Consider the following 22339-nt stretch of genomic DNA (forward strand, 5'->3'; position numbering starts at 1 on the left):
TGTTTATCCCTGCTAGGGGTCAGGACCACGCATGAGCCTCGTTGCCAACTTTGAAATAAGTTGAGATACTAAATAAGCTTCAAGACATGGTTTAATATTTGGGCCTGTTCTGAAGTGAGTTAGCCGCTTTTCCCGGTTCAAATGAAAAGGGAAACTGGCTAATTAGAGACCTCCTGGTTTAATAGCAGTTCATGGCACAGGGAGGAGTAGATCGGCAACAAACAGAAGCAAAAGGCTTCTGCATATTTGTCTTATAAACTGAGATATGATAATCCAAACATGGCTAGAGACTATGTGAGGTCAAAAGAAAAAGACATTGGGGGGGGGGTTGATTCTGCCTAGCGTTTTAATGGATAAGATGCAACAGCAAAAAAACCAGGATAAATACGTTGGGAGGATTTCTGAAATCCTGTCCCTTGTGTGGTTGTGACTGGTTAGAAAAGGATTGACATTAATGCAGCTGTTGTTTTCAAACACCTTCCTTGAGGCACCTGATGGCATCCATCCATCTATATCTAGCTATTACACAGATCTGTTCAGGTGGCAGAAAGCATTTAAACACAGGTTTTGCCTTCAGTTGGAAAAAGGCTCCCAGAGTGGCTTACCAAGATTAATATTAAGACAGTCACTGCTCTTAAGCTTATAATAGGGCAGGGGCGAGGGACGAAACAAAAGCAAAAGAGATTGGGGGGGGGAGGAAAAAGAAAAGCAAACTCAAGCCTCCCTGTTCTTAAAGACCCTCTGGGATGGAAAGAGAAAAAGAGCTGGTCTCCCAAGCAAAGCCCATCGTTCCTTCTTTTTGCTACCGCCTGCCTGGTGGAGTGGTTGTTGCTAGATGACAGTCGAGGGAGAGAAGACAAAAGAAACAGAATTCTCAGAAAAGGTGATGACTCTGTTTTCCTTTGCTCCGTCACTCCAGCATTCATCTTCATTTTGCTACCCATCCATGTGCATTAGATACTGAATCATGTTTGTTATTACACGCATCCATAGCTGCCAAGTCTCCCGTTTTTCATGGGAAACCCCCGTATTTTAAACCGTTTCGCGTTGGCAGCCCGGATTGGAAAAAAAATCCCGTAAATCCCCCAGATTTCAGTACCTGGCAGGGAGGCTCCTTCTGCGCATGCCTGGACATGCGCAGAACTGATTTCGGGTGCTCTGCCCATGTCTGGGCACCAGAAATCGGGCAGCGCCGGCACCGGAAGTTGCTTCTACGCATGTCTGGAAGTGCCTTCCGGTGCCGGCGCTGCTGATCCCGGATTTTCCTAACCGGGAGTATGATCCAATTGGCTCACAATGTGGGATCAGCAGCAGAACACAGATCCTGGTTCTATATTCCACAGGTCCTGAGAGAGCAGTACAAAGCCAACCAATCAGATTTCCTTATAAACTGCAGGAATTGGGTGTGTGGAATACCCCACACGAGCTCTGGGAAGGGAAGAGATATCTCACCTAATGGTGTTTTCAGAATATAGGTTAATGATTATAATACAGTGGATTAATAAGTACAGGCACACTCCTTAACATGGTAAACATTTCATAACACCTGAGGAAAATCACGATATGTGTAATTACAGTGTACTGTACTTAGGTTTTTTTTATTTAAAAAAATGGTAAAAAGGCAAAATCGATTCTAAATCAAGGTCCTAGTTATTTGCGGGGGGGGGGAATAAAAAGAAAGGTGTCTTTACATTGAACGTGAGCCACAAAACTTAATTTTCTAAGTGTTTCTTTTGCAAGAGTCATTTATCATCTGGTAACTTCTACCTTTCCAGTATGAAATTGATTAGCAGTAGACTGAAGATATTCCCCCAAGTGTATGGACATCAAGAATGTCATGGGAAATTGTTAAGGGAATTTTCCAGTACATGCTAGTCTTTGCTGGTAAATATAATTTTACCCTCTGTCTTTCTTTTGTCTGGCTTTTCCAGATACAGTTTTATTACAAAACCGGTCACCCTACCTAGTCACATTCTGAGTCATTTTTTTCAGCTCCTCATCCAATTCAAAGGACAAGATTTCTTACTCCCAGTGCAATCTGGCATCATGAAAGTGGCACAGATGATTGTGAAGCGTTGAGTTCAATCCTTGCAAGGTTAAATGAATAAATGCCGAGAGAGAAAATTGCATGCCGTTTTCTACCGTGCCCCTTAAAAATACTTGGCGTAGTGAGCGCCACCTATTCTATCAAATTCTCTAAGCTGCACAGCAGAGGCAGTGAAGTAGTCATTACTCAACAACACAGCAACACAAGGACTCTCGCTTTATTAATTGCATAATCATTTCGTCTTCACAGGGTCAGCCGGGACCCAGAAAGAAAGGACACAAATTGACAGAAATGTGTTTGAATTTGGAAGGGCAAACTTCAAAGCAATGTTTGCACATGAACAAATCTAGCTATTTGCTGTGCTTAATAAGTGAAATGAGCATAGCAGAAAACAATTAAAAATAAAACAGCAGACAAAAACCAGAACATAGCCAGGCGTCTCAGTCAAACCATCACTAGGGACCCCCTATGTGGGACAGAGTCCACTATGCTAGCTTGACAGCAGGTGGGTCACTTGCTTACTGGGAGGGAGAGAAAAGCAGTGGTGGGGATGCCAGTGCAGAGGAACCAGCAGAACCAATCCTGCACATCTGCTGGTGCATTTGCATAGTGCCAACCTCCAGATGCCCGTCTCCCAATAAGCAATATTGCCCACTTCCTGGAAAGCTAGCACTATAGCTCCACCCCCACCTGGTGAGCTGTACGTAAACATTAATGAAATTGGTGTGGCTCCATTCAGCCGTATTGAACCCTCCAGAGGCTGAACAAGAGAGAGTGTGGCCAATGGAGACTGATCCATTAGGGCAAATGGGGCACTGCCCCACCATCCTCAGCATGTTCTCAGCCACCTCCATGTCTTCTTACTTACAGCCGCTCCAAGGATTGGCACTGCCTGTCAGGCTTCCCCTCGTCTTGCCACTTGTAGAGTTCAACAAGGAAGAAGATGGGGCAGAACCAGAATTAGCTGGCTCTGTCAGTTGTTGGGTCTGTCGTCCACACCTACTGTTGGGCTCCCTGCTTTCCACCCTACTAACCACAATGGGCACCAGCCATCACAGGGCGTGGCCAAAGGTGGCTGTGGGAACCCTACGCTCTCACAGACACCACAACCCCCCTTCTGCACTTTAAGATTGGAGCAAAATGGACTTGAAAGGAAAGGGATGAAGACTTGCAAAAGCTTTCTATGAAGAGCAGTGAAAGGGCAATGGCTGTGTGCTACCAAGAAGAAAAATACCCCAAACCCTACAGTCTGCAAGCACATAGGATTTATCTTTTGGCCCTGTGCTACAAACATCACAGCTTGAATGTTTTAGCTGGCATATAAAACTCCAAGTTGAGCATGTCGGGATGATAGGGCGGAAGAACGATTCACACGGTGAACCGTTCAAAACTGATTTCCAAAACTGCAGCCAGAGATGGCAGGAGGGAATTCACCACCCAGTTTTGCTAAACATGTGCACCCACTTTAGAAACAGAATGCAAGGTATCTGTGCATGGGGGGGGGGCTCATGCTCATCTAGAGATGCAGGTGCCACAAGACCAGCAAGATGCCAGCAGCAACTAGAGTAGGGATGGGGAATGTGTAGCCCTCCAAATGTTGAATCCAACTGCCATCAGCCTCGGACAGCATGACTAATGGTCAGATAGGATGGGAGTTGTTGTCCAACAACACCTGGAAGGCTGCAGTTTCCCCATCTCACATCTAGAGTCTGAAATGCAAGGTACAGTACAGGTTTGTGTGGAGAAGAGCTGGAAACAGCTGGAGGGTCAGGCGGGACCCACAGGCAAGAGGCTGGTCATTCCTCCTTTAGACTGCGGGTATCAAAAGTGCTGAAATAATATTTCCAATCTATGCCAGGGAGAGAGAGAAATCCCAGGCACATCGTTGTTCAGGTTGATGGTGGTGCCTAAGGATTTTGACAGGTATTCTCACCCCTGCACAACTGGAACTTAATTTGAATTTGGCTTCTATTTTTTCCCCTTTAGTGCCTAGGAATGTGAAATGCTTTCTCTCCCTCCCCCCTTCCAATGACTGTATCTGATCCCATAAATTAGAGCCGGCTAGACATACCTTTGCTTCCAAGAAATTGCGTTTACTAACTGCAGTGCCAGAAATAAGACAAGCAGGAATATATTTCCAAGGAAAACATTTCCCGTTATAACATCAGGTAAAGTGCATCCAGAAAAAAAATCATCAGTCAAAATAATTCCCTAATTAAAACACCAGCACAGTTGCAGGGAATAGGTACCGGCCAGCTGGGGAATATATAGCCCTATTCATCCTCAAGGCATCTTTGCAAACACTCCCTAATTCTTAAAACACTTCTGTAAGGTTAATGTCAGCCATGCTTGACAGATGGGAATGTAAAAGCAGAAAGTTTAAATGTACTGCCTACAGCCAAAGGAGCAGTCAAGGTCAAAACTCTTTTAGCGAGGTGGATCAAACCTCTCTCTGTCACTGAGTGGCATAATTTTGCGCCATATTAATCACAGAGAATGGGAGGCATGAAATACACAATAATACTTTCAGCAGGGAGAAAATTTTGTCAGTGAGAACAGTTGTAAGCCTTTGAGCACCACCAAGCTCTTCTTAAAGAAGAGCACATGTGTAAAGCATAACATTTCCCATGGGGTTCAGCAACAGTTAATACTGTAGGGTTGAATGTGTCCATTTATTAATTAAATTTATTCACCGCCCTTGGTCTCTGAGGGTGGCGGTTGACCTTCCTAGCCTTGTCGAAACCCAGCCAAGTGGCCAGCATCTGTGGCATGTGGCGGCCGTTTTTTCCATCTTCCTTTAAAACAAAAACAATCCCTTTGTGACAAAGCACACATTGTTTAAAACAATTAGCAAACTCCTGCTGTTCTCAACTAGGAGACTGCTTCTAACAGTTCACAGCACTGCTGTTAATTTATCTATCAAGTCTGTGGTCTCTGCACTTTTTATAAAACAGTAGGGTTGTTGCCTGTGTGTGTGCGCGCGTGTGTGTGTTTACGTGCCTATTGGATAAACCCAAAGAAATCTTCTACATACTCATGCTAAATGTTACAAAACTGAGTACTCCAACATCTAAGGATGAGTTCAGTCAACTTGTGCCCTTCTATTGATCTCCTATTTCTCCCTACACTTACTTTCTAATCCACTCCATAATTACATGAACTGACTGTGCTTCCCAAAGCTGTCAATTTTCCTTGAATCCATTTTCAAAAGACTGTACTTGAGTCTGGGAAGTGGATCAAGCGGCCAGAGTTTGACCAAGGTACATCTCCTGTTACCCACACCACTTGTTACACTCAAACACCAACTGGCTCCTCTGCTGAGAGCGATAACTCTTGAAGGTACTCAAAATTCTCAAGCCAAGAAGAGACATATAGGAAGTGGGGAGTGAAGAGGAGAGAAATGTATTGATCCAGTTCTTTTAACATGCTAATTTGCCTTGTGGTGGTTTCAATCATTGACAGGCTGGGCACTTCAAAAGGAAATTGTTTCCCAAGTGGGAATGTCTTTTTCAGCTACAGAAAACCCTTGAAAGGGAGAAAACAAATAACTACACTACAAGTACCAAGTTCATAGAAGTACACTGTTAGTGTGTACCTTCCAGAAGGGCTTTGCTGTTTGATTTCCCATTATTCCGCAGTGAAATTTAAGCAGTTGTGGGATTGCGATTCCCCTGCAAAATATTCTTCCACCCCACCACCTGCTTTAAACTTTTATTACTTGCCCCAAGCACTGGTAGGTGAAGACAGGGTAGATGGGAGGGAGGGAGAAAGAATATACCCAAAGTTAAAAAGACTTTTAGAGCTGCATTTTTTTAAATAAAAAAAGGTAAATAAAATATATGGTTGCATTCCTTGAAACCAACCCATATACACGCAGGAATATCTAACCCTTTGGGTGGGTTTCGCTCATTCTGTGTTGCTGTTGTTTCCTAAGACACCTGCTCTTCTTGGGAAAACAATTAAAGTAGGTGTAATTAAAACAGCTGTAATTCATTACTGGCCTCACTGCAGAGGAACACTAGCACCCTTTCTTAAGAAGTCTTGATGGCGGGCAGAGAGAGACAATTGTTCAAGTCACTCAAATGCTGGTGAGAACACGAAGTGCCCACTAAACAAAACCCTCCACCCAAGAGCATTATTGTGTGACAACCCCATGATTAAAATATCGGGGGAAAGAAGCAGCGTCCTTTCCTCCTGTCTTTGTTACCAGTGAGAGCTGCCCTTGAGTCGTGGCTGAATACAATGGAAGTAATGGAGACAAAGACAAGATTTAATTAACTGTCTCGGGAACTATTTATGAAGAGAGAGAGGGAGAGAGAAATGCTCGATAACGGCTAAGTTGACAAGAGAGAGAAAATTACTGAGAACTGTAATTGCTTTGCACTTGTTGTTTGGGTCATTTGCACAAAGGGTGTTTCTTCCTCCCATGAGGTAAAGTTCAGAGAAGTTGGGGCTCTAGATTGCTAGACCCTCTCACGGCTAGAAGCCCAACAGTTTTAATCCAGATCTCCATTTCTCAAAAAAGAAAACCTTGACTTCTTCAAACGCATCCCGAATTTTCGAAGGCTCTCCGCTTAAGGCTTAGGGGAATGCATCAAAGGGAAATGGAGCTGCTTTCAAAATCATCTAATTCAGAAGAAAAGAACAGCCAAGGAGGGAAAAATTAATCTAAAAATAAGCACATCTTCTGCCTAAAAGAGAGACCGGGGGACAAATCTCTCCAACATGGGCTGCATGTTAATCAAGCACCAGTCCTGGCCATATTTACCTGCCGTCAATATTGTGGGAGGAAATCAGTATTCTGTTTAACCTCTGACCTGCTGGAACTGAAGCAGACAAAGAACCAATCTGGAGCCATGGGAGAGCGTAGCCAAATAGCAAACTGCAGGGAGCCGATTGTTAAAGTGACATTTGGCTCTGGAGCAGGCGGCTTCAATGGGACAAACTGTTAATTCTCTCAAACAAGGCATGAAGAGATAACACCATAAAATATGAACAAAATGGAACTTGTTTCCTTGCCACTAAATTGTTAGCTTTATGGGACTTCATGCTGAACAGTATGAAAAAAAAATCCAATTTGCTTTGAAGCGCATTAGTCTGTCTAACATCCTAATTATTGTTTACATTGCCATTTGACTTCTATTAAGAATTGAATAATTACCTAGCACTTCATAGTTTTAAAAAAATACAAGCAAACAGGATTATCTGGATAATTAAGACACTGTACTGTGGGTTTGTACGACTGCTGAGTAAAGTATCCCTGCCAATAAGAGAAGTTAGCCTTATCAATGGAATTGTTTCAAATGATGCTTTAAGGGTTTTAAGCAGCTGGCAGTCCATAGCTTATTAAGGATACTGGAACAGATTTTGATGAGCCTGGCTTTGCTTAAAAGCAGTTTGAATGAAGGTAATTAGTCTAGACCTAAACCTGGGCACAGAAATGTTTCATTCCCTCCATTTCCCACAAACCACCTTCATCTCACCGGGTGATCTGACCTTTGCTCACCAATAGAGCACTTTTAATGCCCATGTAAAATTTGGCGGTCACATTTTAGAGATGGGAACTGAGACTGGAATAATGTGCCTCCCGGTAAACTGAACCACTACCTCCCATTTCCAAGTCCGGCATTCAATTACAGTACAATGTTTGAGATATGAAGCTCTCTGCCCCTTGCCACCATTCCTGAGCAAATGAGCACTCCTTGAATATGCTCATGCATAGGGATGGGAGCAAATGAAAACTGTCCTTTTGCTCAGCTGACAAAGGTGATAAAAAAATACTCACAATGCCGCTGTTGTTTTAATTGTCTAGCAATTCTACGCTCATGCTCGGCAAGTGCTGGTACCAATTTGGTTCCTAGAGGAAATGGGACTCCTAGGCAGAGCTGTCAAAATAAATGACAACCAAAGCAGACAGGAGAGGTAATCACATGCATGTTAGATACATAGCTGCCAAGTCTCCCGTTTTTCGCGGGGAAACCCCCGTATTTAAACCCGTTTCCCCGCTGTTATCCCGAATAGAGAAAAATCCCGTAAATCCCCCGGATTTCCTACCTGCCAGGGAGGCTCCTTCTGGACATGCGCACAACCGATTTCGGGTGCCGCTCTGCCCATGTCTGGGCACCGGAAATCGGGCAGCGCCGGCACCGGAAGTTGCTTCTACGAATGTCCAGACATGAGTAGAAGCGACTTCTGGTGCCGTGCTACTGCTGATCCCGGATTTTTCTTACTGGGAATTGTAGGGTATGGTTAGATATCTGTTCCCCCCCCCCCCATTTACATTGGAGGCCATCAATAACCTGTAGACAGAACCTCAGATAATATCTGCTATTCAAGCCTGCCACTCAGTGCCAAATTGCATGCTTTATTTCCCCTGATTAACACATTCAAAACACACCTCCAGCCATTGCCCACTCCTGCACCCAAAGCCACTTCCAAAAGCAGCTAAGGGAACCACAGCATCTTGCAATTGTTTTTCTCAAAGCCTGAACCCAACCTCCATTAGCAGGGAGTGGCAGTTACTGCATTGGGTCCTCTGGAATGATGTGGCCAAAACCCACAAAATCCCAAGCCCCGGAAACTTATAGATAAATAGACAGGAACGCCAGGTGACAGGCAGGAATGTCAGGTTCTGAATCATTTATAGCACTGAGGTCATGCTATAAGGAGGATGTGTCATTTACTTTCCCATTAGCATCTATGACTTTGGGAGAGAGCATGTCTTCAAAGCAGGGCCCAACTGAAGCCAAGGGAAAAAAAGGAATTTTGTCATTCCCAGAACTTGTATGCAGCTCTCAGACATTATCATTCCTATTTATATCAATGTGCTTAGGAATGCCACCTGTCCTGCATAATACAGGATTGTCCCATATTTCAATATAAAATGCTACATGCGAGGCTGGGGAACCTTTGACCATCCAGATGTTGCTGGGCTCCGACTCCCATCATCCCTGACCATTGGCAAGGCTGATTGGGGCTGATGGGAACTTGGAGCCAAAGGATAGCTGGTGTGTGAATCAGGACCTATATGACTGCATCCAAATACGTTTTTTAATTTAAAAAAAAATTCCTTCCAGTAGCACCTTAGAGACCAACTAAGTTTGTCATTGGTATGAGCTTTTGTGTGCATGCACACTTCTTCAGATACACTGAAACAGAAGTTACCACCCTTATGTATAGTCATAGAATAGTTTGAAGGAACCACAAATAACATCTAGTCCAGCCTCCTGCAATGCAGGAATATTTCACCCAACGTGGGTCTCAAACTCATGACTCCAAGATTAAGCGTCCCATGCTCTACCAACTGAGCTCTAACTTGAAAAGTTGAATTAGGAAGAGGTGCAGACCATCTAGAAAACTTAGAAGAAGTGTTCAATTTCATACCTTTAGAACAGGCACCCCCAAACTGCGGCCCTCCAGATGTTTTGGCCTACAACTCCCATGATCCCTAGCTAACAGGACCAGTGGTCGGGGAAGATGGGAATTGTAGTCCAAAACATCTGGACGGCCGAAGTTTGGGGATGCCTGCTTTAGAGCAGCAGCAGCAGGACACAAATTCTTTAGATGGAAACTACTTTTCCTTAGAGATTAAACCGAGTCCTATCACCCTCTCAGTGCAGCAGCGGTGCAGGGCGGCGGAGGCACTCCATAGGGCCCCCGATAAGGGAGCTCAAAGTCTGACCTGGGTAGGCGCTGGGGATATAAGCCCACAATGCCTATAAGGAGCTGGATCAAAGCCTGCTCCCTAGATTGCCCATGGTGTGTGTGTGTGTGTGTGTGTGTGTGTGTGTGTGTGTGTGTGCAGGGAGGCTTCCCTCAGGTCTGCTCCGGGGCCATTTAAACAGCCCATACCTGGGTTTTCTTCTTGTTGGGTCACAAAAGATCTAGAAAGCTTAGAGGAAGTGCTCGATTTCATAACTTTAGAACAGCAGCAGCAGCAGCACAAATTCTTTAGATGGAAACTACTTTTCCTGAGAGGCTAAACCAAAAGCGCTGGCCAGACAAAAGGTGCCCCTTGGTATTATTTAATCCTAATAGCCCTTCCAATTATACTGAGAAGCAAATGGTCTCACTTCCTTCAACGCTGCTCAGGCCTGAATCAAAGCTTCTGCACGTTTCCTTGTTGTTTTAAACCTCTGCTTAATTACGCCACATGGCCTGACACTCTGCAGTTTACTGCTCTGTGAAATTAACTTTGAGTTAAACGCTAATTGCACATCAAAAAGCTTTGTGTGCATATTCACAGGGGGGCAAAAATAACATGCCCTTTTCCTGTTATTTTTTTTAGAGAAAATAGATCTAGCATGGATTTTGGTTCTGATTTCATACCACTGATTTGCAAAGACACAAAACGAAAACAATCCATACTTGTGGGGGTTTCTTTTGCAAATGAAGTGTGTGCATGCTGCAGATGCCATAGTTCAGATCGATAAACCTTTCAAGCAAACTGTCCCAGGCAAACCTGTGTTTTGCCACCACTTAATACTGTTACATGTAGGCTGCCACAGGCTAGCTGGCGTCATGTGGGTCAAGGGCTGTGGCATTTGTGGCTTTGAGGTACATCAGGCAAATGGCAGTCTTAAGTGAATGCATTAAAGGAGGGGAGGAGAGGTGTTAGAGAAACCTCTTGTGCTGCAATCCTATACTGTACACATTTTGCTAGGTGCAAGTTTTATTGAACTCAAAGATTCACTTCTGAGGGTCCATCTGCACTATAAATTTCAAAGCAGTATCATGCCACTTCAAACAGTCAGGTCTTAGAATCCTAGAATCACAGGGGTGGATGGGACTCTGAGGGTCATCTAGTCCAACCCCCAGCAATGCAGGAATATGCAGAGGTTCCATTTGGAGATCAAACTTCCAACCTTAAGAGTTATCAGCACATTGCTCTAACCAACTGAGCCATCCCCCTAGAATGCTGGAAAATGTCATTTGTTAAGGGTGTTGACAATCTGAGACCCCTGTTCACCTACCAGAGCTATAATTCCCAGAGAAAAACAGCACCATTAAGAAACTATCATTCCGGGGGGGGGGGATTTTCGGAGGGAGGGGGAGACATGACTATTTAAAGTGTTATTATACTGTTTTAAATGTATAACGTAGGTGGGACCCAGGTAGATATGCCCAGAAAATAACTGTATATGTAATGCATCACAAAGAGCTACACGTCTTTTAAGATTTTTTTTGTTGTAAACAAGAGTAATTTTAGTTAAGTTGATCAAACTAATACTATTTTCATAAAGTTGCCATTTCAATTCTTTACCCATCAGGTTTGATTTGCCTAACACAACACAACTTTACCCAAGTTGACTTGCACTCAGTGTTCCTTTATTCACAAAACCTTGGAAACATTGATGAAGTTCACACTTAAAAGTGTGAATTCTCCGTCTAACAGTTTTGATTGCCTCAGCAGTCAGCATTTCCCATAAGGCCAGAGGGCCTCAAAGCCTGTGTGGGTTTTTTGTGTGGAAAGACTGGGCCACAAAGAGGAATGGCGGGCAAATATGCACTCCCTATCTCTTAAACAAAGAGCTTCGATCAAATGCATTTGCATGAAACCCAAGACTTTAGGATCTGCATAAATAGAAGGAGCTTCTCCTCTGGACTTTCCAAAGGAAGCGCTTATCTCCTTTGTGAAAGTGGGAAATGGGTGGGCTACTTTGCATGAGGATGTATACAAAATATGCAAATGAGGAATCTGCTGCATGCAAAAGGCAAACTGGCCAGACAGCTGACAATCCTCATTCACAGGGGAAACCTCATCCCTCTCCACTGGGAGCAATGAGAAGGAAACCAACATGTTTGCTTCCCAGGGAGAGTGAAGCAGACCCTGAATATTCATAAAGTGACCATTTAGTCATGGAAGTGTTAATTATTTCCAGCTCATGAAACTATGCGACCTCACCTGCTCTCACAAAGGATATCAAAAGAAGAAAGCAGAATCAGATGAAATGAGAGCAGAGTTTGAGCCACAAGTTTAGGGAAATGTAGGGAGGAGTGAGAGAAAGAGCGATTCAAAAGACGTAAAAGTCTTCCTTTATCAAGTCCCCTCAAAGCACCAATAAAGATCTAAGACCAGTGGACCAGACACAGACAAATAACCCACGGAAAGCCAGGCTGAATATTTCTATGGCCAATGCTACAACTTAGAAAGAATGTAGAAGATTTCGTGCACTGTAACTGGGAAAGATCTGCATACTATTCGGAAACCTTAGCCCAGAGTTTGATAGTATTCACATTTGGAAAAAGAAGGACTACAAAACATTTCAGTGGAGGAAAAACAACAACCCAACAGCAAACACCTGCCACAAATTTGTCTCCAAATAATGTTATTTTTTTTAAAAAATAACAAAACACTTCCCCTATTTTTTTAAAAAATAAGTTTGATCTTTTACACACACAGATGCATATGCTCACACATACATACCCTCACAAAGATGCACTCACTTATTTTCAAGCAACCAGTTTACAAGTCAAATGTTACAGATCGTTTTGCTATCCTGGATACATCCAAAAGCTGAGATGCAAAGTTACTCATGAGCATGTTGATTTCAATTAAGAACAAGAAGCAGAGCTGCAGTTTAGAATTGCTTTTATGTGTATGCTATTAGCCACACGGGTGGCGCATAGGGACCCAGGTGGCGCTGTGGGTTAAACCACATAGCCTAGGGCTTGCCTATCAGAAGGTCGGCGGTGGTCCCAGCTCCTGCCAACCTAGCAGTTCAAAAGCACGTCAAAGTGCAAATAGATAAATAGGTACCGCTCCAGCGGGAAAGTAAACAGCATTTCCATGTGCTGCTCTGGTTCGCCAGAAGCGGCTTTGTCATGCTGGCCACATGACCTGAAAGCTGTACGCCGGCTCCCTCAGCCAATAACATGAGATGAGCGTCATATCCCCAGAGTCGGTCACGACTGGACCTAATGGTCAGGGGTCCCTTTACCTTTTTTATTAGTCTAAAGAACAGACATCAACATTTTAAAGATATGTTCTGCAGGGAGTGTGAATTCCTGTTTAGGAAAATAGGCAAACTTTATTCCCCTAGTGCAACAAAAAGTTCTTAAACGAGTATTTATTTTATGTCATCTAAATTATTCCTGCTTAAGGATCCTGTTACCAAAGGAAATCTCAAACCTGACAAAAAGAAGACGATTTCAAAAACGTATCTTAAACCTTGTGGGATGTTCTGCCAATTGGCTTTATAAGTTTCCTAAAAGAGAATATACATACAAAAAAAATGCTGAAATTTTGGGGTGTTTATGCAAAATGTAATTAAAGTATCTGGATTTTATGGTGCAGCGACCTTAAATAGGATACATAAAATTTAACTTACAAGTTTCACTGCATCAGAACAATTACAATTCTATTACTTGCTTGATTTAGCATCTTCTCTGCTTTTTCCATATATTACATCTACTTGCTTTGATAAGGAAATTACATAACAAAAATCAAAACCACATTGAGCTAATGTGTAACAAAACAATTTTAATCACCAATGGCATCTTTTAGCAAAAGAGCATCAGCCAACAGCTGTATTTTTTTTCCTTAAAGCAGTAATTACCTTAGCTTTTGAGATATGCCTCGAATATAAGGTCATTTCATGTTTCATTGATAATATTTCCCATGCAGTTCTTATTCTCTTTTTGAAACACAACACTGGTTGCTAAATAAGCTTGAGGAAATCAAGTGTACATTTCCTTTACTTATATTTAAAATTAGAGGTGCAACTTTCAACAAACACGAGCAATAATCTCACTATGATAGATTGCTAATTTTAAAGACAGACGTAATGGAGAACTCATTAAAAAAAAAGATTCTTGGGTTTTCTTTTGTTTTTTTATCTTGGAATCCTGCTTCTTCCCCGATCCCCTGCTCCTTTTGTGACTACTGCCAAGTCCCCACAGAATAACTCTCCTACGCTGAAACCACTCAGCAAGTTCAAGCTTCTGTTAACCCCAATAACACGTTCTTCTTACTTAGAAGACACAACTGAATAGGGATGGGGGGGAGAGAACAAGGTTTCCGTTTCAGAAAAGGTTACTCAAGATCCAGACACTAAATGAACTTGCGGCAGCTTTGGGGTGCTACCCAGGCATCACCTGGTAGACCCGACAGGTCTTTTATTTTTCTCATTCATTCTTTCTTTCTTTCTTTTTCATTTAAAAAAGACTCAATTAACATACACTGCTGGATGAAAGGAAGCCAGTAGGAAATATCTCTTGGTCCCCAAAGTTCTGAGGACTCCAGCAGATGAACAGTGTCAGATCTCAAAACAACAGGGGCACCCTCTGCCTCCACACGCACACCCATCACCCAGCCTGCCCATTTTTGCCCACCAAGCCTTTGTCGAGCTTTTAATCAATCTTAACTCTGACCTCAGGATCACGGGAGGAAGATGGATGAGGAAGTGAATGACCTGTGACCTACTCCTGCATTTGTCCTGCCCAAGCCAGCACACTGGAAAAATCGGTCTGGAACCTGTTCACAACCCTCCAATCTTACTCTTTTATAAGCTTTTGTGGACTTAAGATGGCTTTCTTTCTTCTCTTTAGCTGGCTGCTCAGTTCTATAACAATGCCCTTGGCTCTCTAGATGGTGTTTATTTTCACACAAAAATATTAAAGGGCAAGAAATAGTGATAACCAAACACCAAATAACCAAACTACTAAGCCTCTGCAAGAGCATTCAAATCCAAAGTCATTTGATTCACCTGTACACTAATAGTTTGGATTCAGAGTAAACATGGCCATTAGTAAGTGATTCATAGCAAAGCCTGTGGGCTTAGGGAAGAGGGAGAAAAACATTTGTCTTGGAACTGGAAGAAAGGTTTTTTCCGCAAGGAAAATACAATCAACAACTGATGAAATGGCTAACCATTTAAGACTGCTTCCTGGATTGTCTTTTCTTCCAGTGGAATGTTTAATGGGAGGGTTTTAAAACACAGGAGATGCAAAAGACAAAAGGTTTCTTTCTTCCTTTTATACACGATCTCATCAGGATTGGTCATTAACTTAAGGTGTGAATAATCAGTTTCCGTAAGTCCAGTAGAGGCGGACAGAGAGTTACCAAGTATTTTCTGTGCCAATGTCACTTTCAACCACCTACTACTGCTTTTTTTTAAAAAAAATTGTGGGGGCCCCCTGAAGTTCCTGCCCCAAAAGATCACAAGTGATTTCTCCCACACAACACTCTGACTGTCATGTGATTAGATAATAATGTGTAGGTCATTGACTAAGGAGTGTTTTAATTTGGCATCAATCAGGTTTAGCCAACACTGCCCCTAACATCCTCTTTAGCAGAATGCAGAGTAATCTCTTTGCAAAGCACAACTTTCTAATTTGGTCCACCTGCTTTCCCACCAGCTAAACCATGCAAAAATAAAATTAAAGGAAGTATTGCTTACAAACTAGGGAAAACAGCAATAATTTTAAGAAATCTCTTTCGATGTTAACATATCTCCCTCCCTCCCCCCAAAATCTACTCAGCATGACACCTGCATGTTGGTAACAATTTGTTTGTTCTTGACATGCAAAGGTTTCCAAGTTCCTGCCCACTCCTATAGACAGAATAATTTACTCAAGACATGTGCCTTGTCATCGTGCAATTCATTTTTCAATTCTCACCCCAACCTTTCATAATTGTGTTGCTGATAAGATATGCTCATCTCTCCCACCCCCGCTTTCCCCCCACTGACATGCACATATCTGATGGAAGTATGATAGCAAAGGAAAATGTTTGTGCTCAGAGCTGCGTTCCTGCCAACTCTTAATTTCAATGCATAATAATGAACTTCACATTGCCAGTAAATGATCATATAAAACCATCTCGGTATAAAATGGTTCGCAGAAGGAAGATGCCATTTTACACCTATTTTTCAGAAATCGTGTTTTGCTTTTGCCTATACCACATATAGTGCACACACACACACACATTTTTAAAAAAATCATTACCCTTAACAAATTGCAATTAAAATGAATCATCGCTGGGCCTCGTCCGTTTATCAACATATACAAAGAGCAATCATTTGGCAAAAAGATGCATTAGAGACTGATCCTGAACATGCGACTAAGGGGGCAATCAAGTCCATAATCAGTAATAACCTACTTATAAAATCATGATAATGTATAACTAAAAATCACAGGCGCCCACAAAGGCGATTTAAATCTCCCCTCCCTTTTCTTTTCTTTAAGATAAGCTGCCTTTTATAAAGAACCTTAATCCTTAATTCTGCAGAGAACGGGGAAAGGAGGGGGGGGGCAAACAGATGACTTCTTGCATTTATTAGAGTATCCTAGCATGCTCCTTTGTAAAGGAAACAATGGAGACTTTCTGAGAAATAAAAATATTTAACAAAAGCAGCCATGTCACATATTCAAGGATTATTTCGTGAGAAGTTATCAAATGAGACACTAAAGAGTCATTCCTTAGTGTCCTGAAAAACTAAAAGAAGTTTCTGTCTTCCGCCATGAAAGAGGAGACAGCTTGTTGCTGCTGTGCCTTTTTTCTTTTAGCGGGAATAGCAATCACCTTTTTAAAAAAAGGAAGGAAGAAAAATGGATTCTGCCCCTTTAAACAGCACTGGCTCAGATAACATGGCTTCCATCGTCATTCAAATGTGAATGGGAAGATGCAAGCCAGTTCTAATCTACCCTCTGATAGCAAATGTGCCGTGCCTTCTGCCGATTATGGTGGTGCCATTTCTTCTGTCAGTATTATGCCCTCCTTAGCCCTGCCACCTGGAACTACTGGACTTCCTCATTAGACCCCTTCATCCCATTGCATCCCACAGGGACCGCTAATTACGGGCAGCCTTCCACCGATTCTCATCTCTGATTCAATTATGAACACCAGCCCCTAATGAACTGCACAATGCAGGGGGGCCCTACCTTGGCATTCTCCATTGTGCTCTTCATACCCAGCATTGCACAGGCAGTTGCCAATGGGGACCAGCCATTCACCATCTGCCCCGCAGTACATCTTTGGCACATCCTTCTCTTCGGAATTGTTCACACAAGAGCCGCGAACTTCCACCAGAGAGGACGTGTCTGCCCCGGTGATGGTGTCCGGAAACTGGGCCAGGTTACGGACTGTCAGCGGGCACTTCTTGTAGAAAACGCGGACAGACACTAAGGCAATGCAAGCGCCGACGTCCTGGAAAGCCAGATAAAATCCCTTCTTGCTCAGGGGCCCCACGTCGCGGATCTCGGTGTTGAGCTTCATGATCCTGTCTCCAATGTCCACCTGAGTGAAGCTCTCGTCGGCTGCGATGGTGTCAATCTTAGCAAACTGGCTCTCGCGGATAAAGCGCTCCTTATCGTTGCTCGACTCGTAGTAGTAGAGGTTAAAAGTCTCTTTGCAAGTCCCCATGACACCTGGCAGGCTGTTGCAGTCTCTGAGTGTGAACTTGATTTCAATATAAACCCTCTGAGCCCCTTCTCGAGGAATCCAATCAGTTCGTAACCAGTTGTTCTGACTGGCCTCCATCACGTTGCAGACTTGATAAGTGCGGATTGGAGTGTTTTTCTCATCCATAATACTCACTTCCTCCCACTGTGAAGAACCAAAAGGGACAAACGTGAGACATTAAGAGTGTGAAAAGCATAATCAAACCTTGCTATCGCCAGATAAATTAATTCCTCTCTCCCCCAATTGGCTTTGTTTACTTCTCTTTATACTGGAAGCCATTAAAAATCAGAACATACTTTAGCCATATACTAAAAGGGAAATCAGGTTTTAATAGCAGCCTAACTGAAGACCTCAGGAAAGTGATATTTTCCAAAGAAAAATGGGTATATGCTAGCTTGTAATCAACCTTAATATGACATGATCTGAATGGACCCTCGTAGCTGGGAGTCTTATTAAACCCAAACACTGTGCAACCTTAACAGGTATTCTATTCTGCATATAAATGTTGATTTTTTAAAAAGCAAGATACAAAGATATAAGGTGGCAACCCTATACATATTTGCCTGGCAACAAGCCCAAATATGTCTTACTTATAAGGAATTAAGAATAGGATTGCAGTATAAGAAACTTGCCCAGGGTTGCAGGTGGCATCAGTGGCAGAACAGGAAACAAGAATGAGATCGGCTCAATATCTATGCAGGACTTTGCAATACTATCTGGCGACTATGATAAAATAACAACACATATATGGAAAAGAAAGAAAAGCTGCAGCTCTATGGCAAAACACCTCTGCATTCAGATCCCCAGGTTCAATCTCTGGCATCTCTAGGTAGGTCTAGGAAAGATCCCTCCCTAAAACCCTGACGATCCACTGCAAGTCAGTGTAGACAACAACCGAACTCGATGTACCAATAGTCTAACTTGGTGCAAAGCAGTTTCCCCCCATTCCTCCTCTCTCAGTAATCCTTACAGCAACCCCTGAAATATAGAGCAGGATCATTATGTTACAGACATAGAAGAGAGAGACCCTGGCTGTGGCTGAGAGAATAGCAACTTGCCTAAACCACCTACCGGTAGTGATCTTATGGCAGAGGAGAATCCACATTTCCATTTACTTGCACTCCCAGCTATTACACTACATCAGCTTACTGATCCACTCTCACTTTCCAGAACTACTCGTAATGTCCAGCTCCAGCCCTAGTCAACCACCTTCAGTCATCAGCAAATACCTATCATGTCCATTGCACAGACTAACTTAACCTTCGCATGCCTGGTCCCCTGCAGTAATTTTGGACTAAAACTCCCATCAGGCCCAGTCAGCATAGCCATGCTGGCGGGGCTGGTGGATTTTGCAATCAGACATCTGCAGAGCTATCTGAAGTTCTCAGCTCATAAAATATAATATATTTGTGTGTGTATATCGTTTGCCTGTTGTATTTGTCCATGGAGTTTTCTTGGCAGGGATACTGGAGTGGCTTGCCTGTTCCTGCTCCAGGCGGAGTCTGACCAAACTGCAGGAGGCAGTGGAAGACAGGAGAGCCTGGCGTGCTCTGGTCCATGGGGTCACGAAGAGTCGGACATGACTGAATGACTAAACAACAACAATCGTTTGCCTCTCTGTATTTATATTCTAAGGTAAATGTAAAATGGTAAAGGACCCATGGATAAGTCCAGTCAAAGGCAACTATGGGGTGCAGTGCTTATCCCTTCAGGCCAAGGGAGCCAGCGTTTGTCCACACAGCTTTCCGGGTCATGTGGCCAGCATGACTAAACCACTTCTGGCGCAACGGGACACCATGACGAGTGTCAGAGCGCACGGAAATGCTGTTAAACTTCCCGCCACAGCTGTACCTATTTATCTACTTGCACTGGTGTGCTTTCAAACTGCTAGGTTGGCATGAGCTGGGACGGAGCAGCAGGAGCTTACCCCGTCACACAGATTCCAACCACTGACCTTCCAATTAGCAAGCCCAAGAAGAGGCTCAGTGGTTTAGACCACAGCACCACTCGCTTCTCTCTCTCTCTCTATAGTCACCACCTTGGAACAATCGCAGGGAAACACAAGCATACCTATACTTCTCTGGCTTGTACCCGCTGGTTCCATTTTAAGCATTCTGGCTTAAGGCACCTCAGGACAACACAATTTTACATTCTTAAACTCTAATAGCAACAATGGAGCAACAGACCATGCCTCATAAACCTGCATTGCATAACTGAAAGGTGAGCTTTCTTCTTAAATTCTGGACTGGTTTAAAAAAAAAAAAAATTAAAATGCCAAACATGATAATAACCACCGCACAGAAAAATGAAACTTTGATTAAGAATGAATTAGATTCTATATTATCAAGCCGCATTCCGGCAGGAGTGTGATGAACATATCATAAAAGAAAAGGAGAGTGGAAGTGGTCAATAAGAGCTTTGAACATTGTTAAATGAGATTATGTTAATCACATGATACAGAAAAGAAAGCTACTGCTGGGGCCTTTTCTGTCTCTTCTTTTTGAGAAAGGAGCACCGTTCTGCTGAATTAAGGTTCAAAGGGTGGGAAGGACCTTTTTTTCATTTATGCAAAATAATAGCTAAATTCTGAGGTTCCAGCTTATACAATGAAGCATGTGGGGAGCGGAGGGTGGGGTGGTGGTGGGGAATGGAACAGTTAGAATCCAACTTCCAAGGGCTTCCTGGCAATCAAGTATTAAACATGCTCTGCTAAATGGACATCGTAGGACCCAGCCTACAACTCTATTGCAGCCTGTACATTTTCATTGACGTCTGTAACCATTCCGGTCCTGTTTAGGTTAAAAAGAATCTAGTTTGATAGCTGGGTCAGCTTATAGATCTCTGGCCGTCACCAGAGTCAAAAGGATAATATCAGAGTTATTGCCTAGAGAAGATGCTTGCAAATCCATACACACACCCCTTAAAAAATAGGAAAGAGGGGAATAAATCAATAACCAGGGGGAAAACTGGAAAGCCATTTATCAGTGTAAAATGCTAACATGATGTAAGCAACAGAGTTCTCTAATTTACAACTGCCATGAAACGAGAATTGTGTTACAATCCTCCCTTTATGATCCACCACTTTCCATGTTATCAGCCTATATTCTAATCTGTGCAGGGGCGAGGGAAGGAAGAGGAGAGGGAAATAAGATTTCCTTTTTGCCTGTTTACACAAAAGAAGTTTGGCTCCAAAGCCTACTGAAGTCTATGGAAGGAACATGGCTGCATTCAGTAGCTCCTTGCTGCACAAACCCTTCTGACTTTCTCCCTTTTGGTTTTTGTTTTGACAATAGGTGTTTGTTTATTTATAGACATTTGCCTCCATATAGTTGAGGCAAACGGCCCAATACTATAAATGCACCCCCCATTTCCAACCGTTATAAATCTGAAACGTTAAATGTGTTGTCAAAAACAAACACTTCTTTTTTCTTTTCTTTTTTCTTTTCAGCTTTCTAAACCAACTCTTCCCATGGTTTAATAATCCCACAGTAAAAGCATTCCAGACCCAGGATTTCCTTTCAACTGCGAATTTTAAAGGCAAATCATTAATTAAATTTATAATGTAACACATTCATTCCTCTAGGGCTACTATAGATTTAGTAATAGCGCTATTCACTGGTAAAGTGGCCTATTTTTATCTCCAACGTCTCATATTAACACATAAAATACTTCACACTTCAGGAATGACCTGTTCTGGATCCATAAAAAGAGGGCGGGGCCAAGGGCTTTGCAATGTACAATGAGCTTATACACAGTATAAAATGAAGGCCGTGCTGATCTGTGAAGGCTCTTACACCTTTGGGTGTTCTCGAAGGCAGAGGGAGAGAGAAGTGTTACTTTTCCCAGCGCTTTGAAACAAATCTGCAGCGTATGAAGCTATACGAAAGCACTTTCAAGGCACTCCTGCAGGCAGACTTGAAGACAAGACTAAGCCCTCTTGATTTTTCCCCACTGCCAACGTGAAAAGGCAGCACACAGAGACATGGATTTATTGAAACTTGTTAGTCCTCTTACTTCGTCTGTTACGAATGTAAGTCACAGATACATAGACACAAACAGACACCTTGAAAATTAACATAAGGACACCCTCTGCCAATCAGTCACAATTACTGACTTCTTCAAAATGGCGACATTTGAATCTACGGAAGGGATGCCCCATGGGTGCACGGAGAGAAAGACTAAGTCAATGACCTTTCCAGGGTATAGGATTAACTGAGATGCCTGACTCTCCTCACGGAGATAAAGCTGTACCTTTCCCCACTGTCAAAGATGAGGGCAATTGCCGGCAATCAACAGTGAATGTGTGCTGTCTGCACGGCCATAGGCCTGTCAATCATTCCTCTTTTCTAGGGCTGGGGGTGGGCAGGGAATGGTTCCAGGGACAGCACAGTGTGCGCAGGCAGAGCAAAACCCGACTGCAGTCAAGTTCGGGCAGAGCAACAATGGGAGCAGGACAATACTCCATTTTCCCATGATAGGGCTAATTCAGAGCTTATGCATAATGCATCGCTACATAAACAGCCTCACATTCCTTCCATTTGTCACCATCCTCCCCGCCCACCACCTTTCTTCTTCTTCTTTTTAATTACAGGACCGACGGACGTTATAAACTACAGTATATTTCATTAGCCCATTGAAGGAATTTGCCTTCCTGTTTATTATATAGCTGGCAATCTTTCCAAACTTTGGGTTTTTATTTATTTATTTGGACTTAGTTAGGGCATCAATTGTTTGCCTCTAAGCGCAGCAAGAAGGGGTTCCCATTTAATTTTAAAGGGATTTGAGCACATTTGAATGGAAATACCATGGGCATTGTTTCTCTCCTCCCCCCCTCCCTGAAATTGCTCTTAATATTCACCCTGCATATGTGGCAGTGAAAATAAGGTGAC

General features: G+C 43.0%; 1 protein-coding gene across 1 annotated transcript in view; it reads right to left on the reverse strand.

Moving 5' to 3' along the window:
• Positions 1-22339, reverse strand: part of EPHA4 (EPH receptor A4) — a 161444-nt gene that overhangs the window by 134323 nt on the left and 4782 nt on the right. The window contains exon 3 of the mRNA XM_035132510.3: positions 16931-17594. Coding sequence (XP_034988401.3) covers positions 16931-17594 — 664 coding nt within the window. The remainder of the gene's footprint in view (positions 1-16930; positions 17595-22339) is intronic.

The sequence above is a fragment of the Zootoca vivipara genome, chromosome 5 (genome assembly GCF_965207765.1).
Source record: "Zootoca vivipara chromosome 5, rZooViv2.hap1.1, whole genome shotgun sequence".
NCBI lineage: Eukaryota > Metazoa > Chordata > Lepidosauria > Squamata > Lacertidae > Zootoca > Zootoca vivipara.